The sequence below is a fragment of the Fusarium redolens genome (genome assembly GCF_020744475.1).
Source record: "Fusarium redolens strain MPI-CAGE-AT-0023 chromosome Unknown BKA55scaffold_7, whole genome shotgun sequence".
NCBI lineage: Eukaryota > Fungi > Ascomycota > Sordariomycetes > Hypocreales > Nectriaceae > Fusarium > Fusarium redolens.
The window spans coordinates 1,540,682-1,553,394 of record NW_025763670.1 but is presented as its reverse complement, the minus strand read 5'-3'; the positions used below and the strand labels follow the sequence as shown (position 1 = coordinate 1,553,394).

At 49.5% G+C, this 12,713-nt stretch overlaps 4 protein-coding genes across 4 annotated transcripts; 1 reads left to right on the top strand and 3 right to left on the bottom strand.

Annotated features, from left to right (window-relative positions):
* The first annotated feature begins 17 nt into the window (after positions 1–17).
* Positions 18–3,989, top strand: BKA55DRAFT_613918 (uncharacterized protein). The gene is made up of 3 exons (XM_046196689.1): positions 18–362; positions 424–848; positions 897–3,989. The coding sequence occupies exons 1-3, from the start codon at positions 203–205 to the stop codon at positions 3,891–3,893; spliced, it is 3,582 nt and encodes a 1,193-aa protein (XP_046050256.1). The 5' UTR covers positions 18–202; the 3' UTR covers positions 3,894–3,989.
* A 399-nt stretch (positions 3,990–4,388) lies between these two features.
* Positions 4,389–5,291, bottom strand: BKA55DRAFT_510530 (uncharacterized protein; the record flags this gene model as incomplete). Its single annotated transcript, XM_046187612.1, has 1 exon — positions 4,389–5,291. One exon carries the CDS (start codon positions 5,289–5,291, stop codon positions 4,389–4,391), a length of 903 nt encoding a protein of 300 aa, XP_046050255.1.
* Positions 5,292–5,369: 78 nt separating this feature from the next.
* On the bottom strand, positions 5,370–7,388 carry BKA55DRAFT_727118 (transmembrane amino acid transporter protein-domain-containing protein; the record flags this gene model as incomplete). Its single annotated transcript, XM_046201150.1, has 5 exons — positions 5,370–6,162; positions 6,230–6,630; positions 6,678–6,773; positions 6,921–7,182; positions 7,233–7,388. The coding sequence occupies 5 exons, from the start codon at positions 7,386–7,388 to the stop codon at positions 5,740–5,742; spliced, it is 1,338 nt and encodes a 445-aa protein (XP_046050254.1). The 3' UTR covers positions 5,370–5,739.
* A 1,434-nt stretch (positions 7,389–8,822) lies between these two features.
* Positions 8,823–12,351, bottom strand: BKA55DRAFT_593630 (uncharacterized protein; the record flags this gene model as incomplete). The annotated part of the gene is made up of 5 exons (XM_046195573.1): positions 8,823–10,231; positions 10,889–11,491; positions 11,658–11,727; positions 12,032–12,195; positions 12,249–12,351. 5 exons carry the CDS (start codon positions 12,349–12,351, stop codon positions 8,823–8,825), a joined length of 2,349 nt encoding a protein of 782 aa, XP_046050253.1.
* Between the last annotated feature and the right edge of the window lie 362 nt (positions 12,352–12,713).

The following is a 12,713-nucleotide window of genomic DNA, read 5'->3' as shown; positions in this document are numbered from 1 at the left end:
GCCACTAATTATAAGCCCAGCGCCTATCCACTCAAGGTCCCGTCAGCTTCCAGAGCTTCCCTTCAGGTACGCTGATCCACTTGACTGATGTCAACATACGCCAGCCAGCCTCGGGTGCCTGGATACAACGTTTTCGAACTCGCAGCGGCACAACACGACATGCGCTGTTCGCTCAAATGATGCTGTTGATAAATACGCCGCTATGACATCAGATGGCTCAGGCGATGGGCCTTCAATTACAAGCCCAGGGCTGACCAGTCGCGAGGTTGGCCCTTATGTTCTCAGGACTTTATTGGATGAGGTGCCACTATCTGCAGACGGCTCCAAAGACGACATCAAGATCAACTGTGTAGACTATCTAGGTAGGTATTTTCGTCATGGATACCGAGTGTTTGCTCTTATAGTTAACCTTTGCGCATGTAGATGCGAATCTGTACGTTGGCACATCTGCCTCAGAGCTGCTTCACTTCGTACAAATTCCACCAGACCCAAACGATCGACCCGGGCAACCCGTTTATATCCTCGCATCTCGACTATGTCCTCAATATGTCGAAACTCCAGGCACTCCGAACTCGCGACCCGGCGTTCAGCAAATTCTCCTACTACCTCGTGTCGGCAAAGCATGTATTCTATGCAATTGGACTGTTACTTTCTACTCCCTTCCCGAACTTAGTCCTGTTTTTGGAACAACTCTAGTCAAGAACTGTAGCTGGATAGGCGGTATTGATCTGAATGAGCCCTTGTTCGACGATGGAAGTGCAGAGAGAAGCGGAGGTGTCACTATCCTTCTCTCCCTCATGCGCAAGATCCAGGTCGTGCGTGTGGGTGAGGACGCGCGCGCCTTTAAGGTACGTATCAGCGCATTGAATGACTGATCCGCTACTGACGCAATATAGAAAATCGATTTCTCTGGAAGCACTCTGTCAGTTCGCAGGGACTCAATTGCTTGTGTGGCAGACTCTAAGTCGTATGCGCTTATCGATGTGGAACAACAACTCAAGATCCCCTTGATGAGTATTTCATCCTTGGAAGAAACAACGTCGCCCAGTGAAATTGGACATGCTCATAGCATTGGAGCGGATACAACAAGTGGGCTACTCCGAAGCTCCTCTTCGACCGGGAACCGCACATCTAGCGAAGCCCCAAGCCATAGTCGGAGCACGAGCTTGGGGGGTTCAATATTGGACAGTATCCGTCGGCAAGATCATCGTGGCAACGAAGCTGAAGATTTCCTTGGCCGCAACACCTCACCGCAGCCGTCCATAAGCCCCAGGCCATCAATGGAGAGAGCTTCAACACCAAATCCTCCTTCGCTCGATAAACCTCTCCCAGCTGCACCTTCGCCATCAGGTACTCCTTCTCAGTCGACTGACCCTCGACCAAGGCCTGGCTCCGTCTTTCTAAAGCCCCACATCACTTCTCCGACCCCTGACGAATTCCTAATTGTTACTGGAACTGACCCCCTGGAGCCGGGAATCGGCATGTTTGTGAATCTCGATGGTGATCCTACGAGGCCTACTCTCGAGTTTACCAGATATCCTAAGGAAGTCGTTGTAGACAGCCCGCCTCTAGATGCTAACTTGTCAGAACAGTCTTCAATGCAGGAAGAAGACGGTTATGTTCTAGCCTCGATGACAAGAGAAAAGGACGGCTTGAAATATGGATTAGAGATCCAAAGATTTGATGCGGGCTCAGATCCAAACCCACAGAAGTTCTGGTTGACAGCTAGAGAAGCTGATGGTGTCTATGGTATTCGTTCGCTTGCTGGCAGCGAAGAAACGCGATTCGATGAAATTGTTCACAAATTGTCGCAAAGGCGATACACACCTTTCTCTGTCTCAATCTCACCTGGTACCCCTGATCCTTCATCTTCAGCCAAGACACCAGACTCGAGGACAGCACTGTCAATAGAACACCTCTCGAAGGAGAAGGAGCTTTTTGACAGAAATATTGACTCACAAGACGAAGAATCATTGCCAGAAGAGTGGGAGGCAAATCGCAATGCAGAGGGCGAGGAATTTGCCCGACAACTTGCCAAGGCTCAGGCAAGACTGGCAGTCTGGAGTGGAAGCCGCATCTGGTGGGCTATTCGAAATCCCTTACTCATACAACTTGACGCCGTCTTGGAAACAGCTTGTGTCGGAGATGTTTTTAGCCCTGTCGAGCTGGACAGACAGGCGATATTCACCACTATTAACTCTATCAGGGGTCGAGAACCGCAAAGCGAGTTGGAATTTATGACTTATGGATATATACGGCAGAAAGCTGGCATCTTGCTTTTGACGAACTTATTAAAGTCCCCTGAAGACAAGCAGTTCACGGAAAAAGACGTAAAAGCTCTTGAAGAAGTGCTAATCGAGAGTGGTCTTGACCCCAGAGTGGTTCTTTCGCTGATTCCTAGCGTTCGAAACGAGATAATAGAAGGCTCACGCGGGATCTGGATATATGGCGGCGTGAGGAGGACTGCCGATGCCTACCTCAGAAGTAGGGAGTTCCAGATGACATCTAAGGACAGTATTGGAACACTGGAACCGAGGACGATGCATTTCCTTCGAAGGTTTCTTGGGACTTGGCGGAAGAAGAAAGGATTTGGCAGTGTTGCCGATGAGCGAGAAGTGTTTCACACAGTTGATGCCGCGTTGCTGCTCGTTCTTCTCGAGATTGACCAACACTCACCCAAGGGATTGGGCAAAGGAGGTGCTGTGAGATCTGAGCTATACGAAATTGTGGATAAGGGAGTTGATTGCTTTGACCGCGCAGTCGGTCTACTCGAAACATACCATCGACTCTTCGTGCTAAGTCGCCTGTACCAGAGCCGGAAACTGTCAGGCGATGTTCTGGCCACTTGGAGGCGGATTATCGAAGGCGAGCAGGACGTAGGGCAGGAACTCCGTGAAGGAGAGCAGCGAGTTCGCGAGTATCTGACCAAGATCAGCAGCCAGGCTCTTGTCCAAGAATACGGTGTGTGGCTTGCAAATCGCAACCCAAAGCTTGGTGTTCAGGTTTTTACCGAAGACAAGGGACGAGCACCCAAATTTGAGCCAGCGCAAGCCGTTGCAATCTTGCGAAAGGAGGCACCTGATGCAGTAAAATACTACCTCGAACACTTGGTGTTTGGCAAGGGCCATACCACTTATATCAACGACCTGATGGCATACTACCTCGACGTGGTTGTCCACGATCTAGACTCATCTGAGGAGAGCCGAACTTTAGTTAGAGCGACATATGAGGCATACCGTGCCTTACAACCTCCAAAGCCTGCATACAGCCACTTCCTTCGGGACAACGCCCCAGACGACAACGAGGTCTGGCACAGCCGTTTGAGGCTACTTCAACTCTTGGGTGAAGCCAATGATTATGATGCAGCAGCAATAAGAGATCGGATCTCTACACTTCCTGATGATCTTTTGGTGCCCGAGACCATCATACTTGCTGGCCGAGAATGCAAACACGACGATGCCCTGCGCCTTCTGGTCCACAACTTGGGCGACTATGATACCGCAGTCTCATATTGTCTGCGAGGTGGCGCGAACACAACAGGCGCTGCTCCCTCTCAAAGACCATCATTTGAGGAACAACGTCGTCTGTTTAACGTCGTCCTCCATGAGTTGCTCACTCTTGAAAACATCAGTGATCGTGTCGAGCAGACTGGAGCGCTCCTGGAGCGGTTTGGGGGCTGGTTCGAGATTGATGAGGTACTCAGTCTTATCCCTGATGATTGGTCTGTCGACATTATCGCAGGCTTTTTAGTTGGAGCGCTTAAGCGTCTTGTGGGAGAGCGGCACGAAGCGATGCTGACTCGCGCCCTGAGCGGAGCCCAAAACTTGCGTGTAAGCTACGATCGTGTTGCCAAGATTGATGAGAAGGGGCCGAGCATTGAAGCTTCGAATTAATACGTTCCTAGCCAAGCAAGCTGGGCTGTTTCATTATATAAAGAGGGGGATTCAGAGCGAGCGTATGTGCGGAGAATATATACATCATAATTCAGGGGCATCCTATTTATTCTTGATATCGTGATCATATGCATCTAACATATCTACATCTTCATACAGTAGTTAAGCTTTTCCTCACTTCACATGACTTGTTTACCACTCTAACCAGCCGCCCTCCAGCTCTTGTTCTTAAAACCGGAGGGCATTCATCTTACTCCGTATCCGCCCCTCACGAAGTCGTTGCTCCGCCTCATTTTGCGGGCGGTAGTCGAGTCGTTTCAAGGAGAACCAATCAATGAAGTAGAGAAGACGGAACTAGAAGAATTGTCTTACTCCGCCACGATAAGCTCAAATGGTTCCCGGAGTCCGAGCGTGAGGTGGTCGTGGTACTTAAAGGCTCTTCTTTTCCTTCTTGCTCAGTGAATTTTCCGGGCTTCTCAACGTCTCATATAAGCCTCACGATGTCGAAATCCACTTCAGCGAAGCGACGACGAGCCACCTCTTGCGCACCGTAACATCATCCTCACGCTCAATATCCCATAGTCTCTCCTCGCCGTTACAGTCTCTCTCCCAGATCCTCTCAACCTCGAGTCCGACCTTCTGGAGCGCCGCTGCATCATAAAACCCGCTCATCTTTGTTCGACCAGTATGGAATCCAGCGACAACCCAACATCGGGCCTCAGGAGTTTGCTTAAGAAAGTGGGCGACTGAGCGGTGAAGGTTTTCGTGCTGCCAGGGCATCCAGAGACAATCGGCGGCGATGACACGGTCGAATGAGTGAGCAGCTGATGTGCTGAAAGGATCTTCGAGCTCACCCCATGAATGGCCGTGTATGGATACTGCGGAAGAGGGGGTTGTCTCAGCACCAGCGGGGGATAAAGAGGGCTGAATGTTGCGAGCGACGTTTGTGCGAAGGGTTTTGAGAACAGGCTCAGCTGGATAGTCTGTGACAACGACACGCTTTGCGCCTAGTAGGCCACCCATGATACTCGGCAACGCGGTTCCGGCTCCGAGCTCAAGAGTTTCGAGCCCTTTCACATCGAAGGAAATAATGTCCTGTGCCTCACGAGGCTTCTCAAGGGGAATGCCGAGAGAGTCGGCCTCGATGAACTCTGCGAGCAGAAGCGAAGCGTTCCAGAGGTAATGAGAAAACAGCTTGCGGTCATCCTCCTTCACGGGGTCGGCGAGATCGATAACGAGAGGCTTGGGGAGATGAGGTGAGGCATATGAGAGGTTGTGCTCCGCATCGCCGTGTTGATTCGTGATATCGTCTGGAAAGATGACGCCCAGGGCTGTTGAGAGATAGTCTTCAGGGCTATCGGCTTCTCCGTTGACGGAGATACGCCAGGTAAGAGACATGGCCTTACTAAAATAGATTGTGCCGAAACGTAATATCAAGGTGAAGATTTTATTATCTTGGTGTAGATGCCCAGCCAGCTCCGATGATCTGACTCGATTTGCTTGATAGATCACTCGATCTCACTCAAACAGCTCTCCGATACGGCGTATTAAATGGCAGATATGCAAATAACTCAGACAAATGCAAATAATAATATGGCTGTACAGATCAAGATTTATCGGTATAATGATGATTGGAGTGAAAGTAGGCAGGCGTGAATGATAGTGGGAGGGGCATTAAGAAAATTTGCTAACTCCGACCGCTTTTTTTGGAGACTAAGATAGGTATCAGCAATAAGCAATACAACTCATGTTACACAATAACAAACATGATATATCAATTGCTATAATATTGCGGACCGTATTTGTTCTATACCATTCTTGATTGCCTTTGTCACAGAAGTTGGTCTTAGACAGAGTTGGAGTTGTCAGCACACGAAAAGGCAGCTGATCCTCCTGACACCTTGTAAGAGTCAATAACGCCAATAACAGATCCATATGTTCCAGCAATCATCAGAAACATTCCAGAAAGAATAACAAAACTGCTCCATATAACCATAAGAATCCACTTTGGAGATCTCTCCTGCTTACCCGCGCTCCAGTTATCGTATAACCAGAAGCAACCATAGGGCTGAAATGTTTGGAGTGTACCTAGGAGAGCTCCAACGAGAGACACGAGGCTTCCAAAGACAGGAATTGCGCTCGCTATGATGTAGGCTGACAAGGCTGTAGTAAAGGTCAGGCCTAGCCATGTAGCCCAGTGAGTGAAGGTGTTGGCCGTGAGATGCTTTGAGCCTCGACAAATTCGAACGAACACGTATTTGCCTGTGACCTACATAGCTTTTGTATCAGTACTCGTTCTTTCCCAAGGCTGAATTATATCCATATCAAGTACTTACATGAGCATTGATAGTTGCACCAACGATCAAACCTGGTAAAGCAAGACCGTAAGCGACTTGCTTAATAGTCTTCCCAGCCGATCCCAAAGCAGGCGAAGCAACATAGGAGCCACAGTAGTAGTAGATAATAATTCCCACGATGATATATGTCGCAGTTGCAACGGACTGACAGAGAAGCATCGCTTTGGTGTAGTGATGTGGATCGCGCATCTCTGCAGCAATAGGGAAAAATAGGGGTGTGCCAGCATAGGCAAAGACCATTGTCGAGAGAGCCGACATGGCCTCCGTAATGCTCGGTTTGTTATAGAGTTTGTAATCGGATTTCCATTCGCCTTCGAGGTTTATCTTTGGGACTGCTGAGGGCCGGTCTTGGATGCTGACGGCGATGGTAACGACATAGACTGACTCTGTCAGTATGATTGACAACTTTGAAGGATAGTTAACTTACCAGCTGCCATAAGAGAGATCACTCCCACCCATGCCAGCCAGCTTATTCGACCCAGTGTGCGAATACTGGCGCATAGAAAGACGACTATAGCAGCTACTGCGACAAAAGTAGCTGTGCAAGTCCCATGCGTTGACAAAGCGTTGAAGCTGATAGAGATACCCAATATTCCCGATGCAGAAGCAAAGATTGTAACTTGTACAGTCACTGTCAGTAACGAACTCATCGTTGAGCGTCATCACTCACACAAAGCAAAACTGATTCCAAGAAACTCTCGTCCAAAACGTCCAAATAAGATACCGCCTGCATCGTCAATACCGTAAACCTCGCGGTGATTAAGCTTGAATGTTCCAATAATATAGTCAGACCAAGTGGTGATGCCTCCAATGACGAGCAGACATAGGAGTCCGGGGATAAGGCCCAGAGTGTGGAACGCCGATGGTATTGAGAGGATGCCCAGACCGATTTGGGTCTTCATCATAAGTGCAGAAGTGCCTAGCCATCCAACCTGTTGGTGTCAGTATTTGCTACTACAAGAAACCTGTGGGAAGCACTTACGTCTCGGTAATTGGGTCCATCTTCTGTGATATCACCGAAGACAGCATCGTGAGCTACGGCTGGACGAGTGTCGTCTTGATTTAGACCTTCTTGTGAAAGAATTGGCACTGGATCCAAGTTCTCAGGCTCTCGCTTGTTGGTGTGTCTGATACCCATGTTGCTTGTTTCTTCAGAAGCAAATAAGAAGAATGAGATGTTGTCAAGATCAAAATGATAGCTGGCCGTACGTACCCTTTCAGTATCTCCCCTCACGTATTCGGCCCGCCAGAACTCTACTCTCTGGATACACATTGCTCATTACTCCTCTATAAACTTTTCCGATGCTCGCATGGCGTTTCTATGATGAAGTGACTTACCGTCTCAGAGTTTCTCTATCGTCTTAACCATCCAGTTCAGGCATTCATATCTCCTCTATGCCTATCAGAGCGGAACGCAGAAGTCACTGTTCGTTTAGAAATCCATTCTCTCGGCCCATATGTTACTGAATATTGGCCAGTTTCCTTGATCTTGTTGCTTCGCTGTGAGGGGATGACTACATAAAGTTCGTGGCTGTATTGTGGTGATGTGCTCTTATCATCTCAACTGTCCATTGGGTCTTTTAACATCTTCATCGAGTGTCTAGGGTTCACTCTCTACCTATCAGAGCGTGCAATAAAACGTCAGGCCTCAACTATAGCCTGCAATAGAACCTTGATTTAGATAATTTTAGGGCTTGCTCATCCTAACCTTTTGAGTATCTCGTTATCTTCCACGTCTTAATCAGAGGCATCAAGCCATTTTACACTCTAGACAAGTGTACCATGTCGAGAAAATTGGCATCTATCATGCAAGGCGCGACCGATATGTGCGTGCTTAATGCGATACACTAAAACAAATATTATATTTCTAGTCGCATTCTCCCTGCCAACTGTCTAGTTATGGTTCAGCTTAAGTCTAACAAAATGCCGAGACATTCAGTCCACTAACTGCTCCAACGGCATGTCAAATCGGGTTATTAATAAGTGGTATTATCATATTAGTGCTCATATTATACATCCTTGTTTCAGCTACTGATTCCATCAAAAACTCCCAGGTCCTGAAACATACACGCAAGCCCATTCCAGTCCAAATGCTTTGTACAGTAACTTCAACAAGCACTCAAAGAAAACACCAATCACGATAAACAAACAGTCCTTGAACAATATGCAGATTAGGACAATGTCCTCTCGAATAAGTATTGCTGTCAAGATAGTCCATTATTGTCATTAAGCCATCAATGGGTGAGGTACCAGTCCAAATCCCAGATAAAACAACAGTAAAAACATGGGTATCGATATGTCAACTCCATGGCGCGAATCAGTTCCCTTTCCTTTCCTTTCCCTCGAAACCCTCATCCTATGCCTCTTCATAAGGGGATGTGTCCCGGTTCCCAAGCCCAAACCCAGTCATAAATATTGTCCGTGAAATACCCGGATGTTCCCTTTTTCTAATACAATCCCGCTTACGCCGCGCCCATTATGCTTTTTTTTTCGATATGTTTTGGTTCGTATACTTTGAGAGAGGGTTTGTAGTTGGTGATTGTAGGTGTGTGTGATCGATGATGCCGAGTCGTTATAGAGTAGTGGTGGTGGTGTTGGCGGTGAGCATTTGCTGCATCTCCTTGAGCTGTTCGGCAGTAGGGTCGTCGGAGATCCAAGGGCCCTTCTCTTCCTCGGTGGCACCGTGGAAGCCAGCAGCTCGCTTGAGAGTTTGAACGTCGAGGTCTGTGACATAAGACTTGCCATCAGACAGCTTGATGCGGACCTCATGGTCGGTGGAGAGCATCATGTCGTCCTTGGCAAGACGACGAGGACCATCAAAGACAGCCATGACACGCTTCTTCATGGTCATCTGGCCCTTATCAAAACCCCACGATGACGGGTAGTCGCGACGGTTCTTGCGGCTGCGAGTCTTGGTTCCCAAGGGGACACCACCTCGGGAGTGAGTGACGCCTCGAGACTTCTGGACACCGTTGGCAGGGTTGCCCTTCTTTCTGGTGGCGGGAGAAGAGTTGCTTCGGGGAGAGCTATCATCATCATCATCGCCACTGTCGGCATCTTCATCATCATGGTTTGCCATCACAGTGTCGGTGGTAGTGGGGAGGTTGTTCTTCTCCAGAGTCTGGTGAACGTCCTTATCGTTCTCAACCTCAGCCAGGCGCTTAGCGTTGATGGCCTCGGCAGGGTCCTCTTGCTGGACAATGCGCAGCACACAGTCGTCAAGATGCTCGTAAAAGTCCTGAGCGTTGGAGAAGGTCTGTGAGCAAGTGCTACACTTGCCAGTGGCATCAGGAGCATAGCCAGTCAGCTTCTTGTTCGAGTTGGCACCTGCAGAAGACTTCTTTCGGCTGTTGGGTGGAGTCTGCTCAACACCATGAACTGCAGTCAAGTGGCGCTTGAAGACATCGGCACGGTTAAAGGACTTCTCCGCAGCCGAGCCGGAGCCTGGGCAGAAGCCGCAGACCATTGTGCCTTTGTAGTGTGTGAGGGTGTGACGGTTCTTGTCATACTTGCGAGCAAAACCCTTGGTGTGGTACTCGCAGGTCTGGATGGGGCACTTTTCAGGACGCTCAGTCTGGTGAGTGAGCATGTGAGCCTTCAGGTCCTTGAAGGTCTTGCCGCAGTCGGGATAGGTGCATCTCTGCTTCTCCTTGGACTCGTCACTGCTATACTCGCCCGGTGTAGGTGGGACGAATTGGGTGACGCTTGGGGCACGGATATGGTTGTGGTTTTGAGTTTGACTGTGATTATCCATTGGTGCACCGTAAGGGCTGTTGGGAAAAGTGGATTGAAAGTTTGTGGTTTGGAGAAAAGGTGAAGAGCTATTGGTCCTCATCATGTGAGGTTGAGGCGAAGAGGAAGAGGCAGAAGGAGAAGTGGGATATGTGTGATTAGGATTGGCATTGGTCTGCTGGAAGTGACTGTCATAGGGAGGGATCCCCATAGGAGGGCGAGTAAGCTCTGGATGAATCAGAGATGGGTCTGTCATGATAGAGAAACCTGGTTAGCGATCTACTACGGTAACAGTACAGAGACAGGCAGTGCAGTGCTGCTCAGGAACGGAACGGAGACTGGTGGAGTTGAGGATGGACGCGAATGATAGAGATTGCAACGTCAAGTCAGCTGAGCTAGGCCCAATATGGGTTTCCAGCTGGCCACTGCCGATGAAAAGCAAGCAAGATCGCCAATCGTTTGACAGCGGAGAGGTGACATCAAGCGCCGATTGGGTTGACGTATGTAATGTCTCAGTTGACAACGGAAGAGCCCACGGGCTAAATCGTTGTTTAAAAGACACGAACGTGTGATGGGAAGTGGGACGTGATTGCAAGGGATAAACTCTAAGAGGAAGCAGAGAGAATGACAAGATGATGATCGGCCATATTCAAGTCGGCTCCAGCTGAACTCAATGAGCCAAGAGAGCCGACGACCTGGTAGAGACAGGCGCAAGCGCAAGCGCAATCCGACACATCGTTTTTTGTCATATTCAAAGCAGCGAACCGAGCAGGGTTCAGAGACACTAAGCATCTGGTGGTGGGGAAGAGGCCTCAGACTGGGTCTCTCTCTCTGCCAATGCCCTTACGAGGCAGGGGGAAAGGGATCGCTGAACTCGAAGCGAGTAGGAAATAGCTCTGAACTTACCAACAAAAGCCTTTGCTGCCGGGAAATCGAAGCTGAGCTCATCCATTCCGGAGCTAGGAAACGACGCAAAATCGGATCCGATGTAGTCACTGCCTACAATTGTAGGCTGGAGTCCGAGGCCTTGGGGAGCCCACTCGGGCATTGCACCCATTTGGCCATGGTTTGATTGGGGAGATCCAATTGCCGAAGACGTTGTTGACGCTGCCGAGGCTGTGGAAAGGCTTGATGAAGGGAGTCTCATGTCTGAAGACTCATCTGTGTACATGCTTGGTGATGCGCGGCTGTTGAGCATGTAGTTGGGGGCCTCGGCGTACAATGAGGGTTCGACAAAGCCCATTGATGAAGCGAATGTATCTTGGCTGCCGCTCTGCTGTTGGAAGCCGAAGGCATCGGCAGGGATGCTCACGTCCATGGGTCCTGAAGTGAAGATGACGTTGGAATCCGTATATCGGGCAAAGTCCTCGGCGTCGGAGTGATGAGGGAACATGGCGAATGATGGTTCTGTCAAGGCTGCCATGATGTCTGTGGAAGAAAGGCGGAAAATAGAGGTTTGAATGTTGTTAAGGTGAAGACGAGAGTTGTAGTGGCCAAGGTGAGGACGGGCTTAAAGCACTTATAGCTCAAGCTCGGGTTGCAATCACCTTTATCTATAATCGCAACACCACAATGTCAGGTTCGGAGCTCCAAGTGAAGGGGGAGAGTGGCAGGAGCGGGGACTTTTCTCAACGTCGAGGCAAAGAATGAGTGGACGTAACCCGGGGAAGCTTACCTGCACTTCGCATTCCAGAAACGGAGTGAGGCTTGAGGTGAGTCGAAGTCTCGCAGGGTCTGAGATGTTTCTGGTGGATGTGGATTTAGACACGGCAAACAATCTTCTTCTGGGACTCGTGTGCTCTTGACGAACTGTTTCGTGTCTCGATGGGAGTGTTGCCAGAGTCGAATTAAGAATGCTCAGTTCACCAGTTGTCTCAAAGTGTTCGTGGTGAAGGTGAAATTGGAGATGAGGGTGATGTTAGTGCCCGGTGGATAGTGGGAGGAGCACTACAGGTCGAAGTATGCAGAAACCAGTTGTTGAACTGGTCTTGTCGTCTTGGAAAGGACAGACAATGGTCTTTAAAAGAAACACTGTCGTGATAGATTGACCTTTTCAAGGTTGTCGTTGTCGAGTAGCAAGCTCTTCCAAGACCCAGCGAGAGGGTTGGGGGCTGCCAACGTAGATATAGTCAAGGCACCACTGCACCTGCATTCGGGCCCCGTCCGCGATGGATCGGCTCTCTCCAGTTGACAGACAACTCGAGAGGAGGCTGCTAGGGTAAAGTGTCCCAGAGGTGAAAGCCATGTACGATACATCAGCCGGTACATTGGTAGGGCCTAGCTCTCTCTAACCCCAAGCCTCTAGGGTCTAGCAATTGAAGCCAGTCCAGGGGAGGGAACCAGGGGGGAGGGTGAGCCCACCACCCCATCACCAACCAGCCAGCTCAAGCCCAAGCCCAGTTGACCAGGCCTAAAAAAGACGAGGAGGGTGTGTGTGTACAGGACGGACAGCACAGCCGTGGGGAGGTCTAAAACAAAGGTAAGAAGGAAAAAACAAATCCAACTCCATTAGATGGCAGAGATAGAAACAGAGACAGAGGCACCCCAGCGGCCCAGCGCCATGCAGCGCCAGAGAGCGCCAGCCTGCCTCGGAGTGTAAGGATCAGGGAGAGAAGGGAACGGCACATTCATTCAGTTACTCGATTGAAATGTGCCTGCCGTAAAGTACGATTGATGTGTACTGTACAATACAGTACTGAACTGTGTGGACAATTCCAGGCTTTGATATTCA

What these genes read in the sequence shown, in the direction of transcription:
- BKA55DRAFT_613918 (XM_046196689.1), top strand. Translation starts at nt 203, where the DNA reads ATGACATCAGATGGCTCAGGCGATGGGCCTTCAATTACAAGCCCAGGG. An exon ending in CAACTGTGTAGACTATCTAG is followed by an intron (nt 363 to 423) that starts GTAGGTATTTTC and finishes TTGCGCATGTAG; the next exon opens with ATGCGAATCTGTACGTTGGC. An exon ending in AGGACGCGCGCGCCTTTAAG is followed by an intron (nt 849 to 896) that starts GTACGTATCAGC and finishes GACGCAATATAG; the next exon opens with AAAATCGATTTCTCTGGAAG.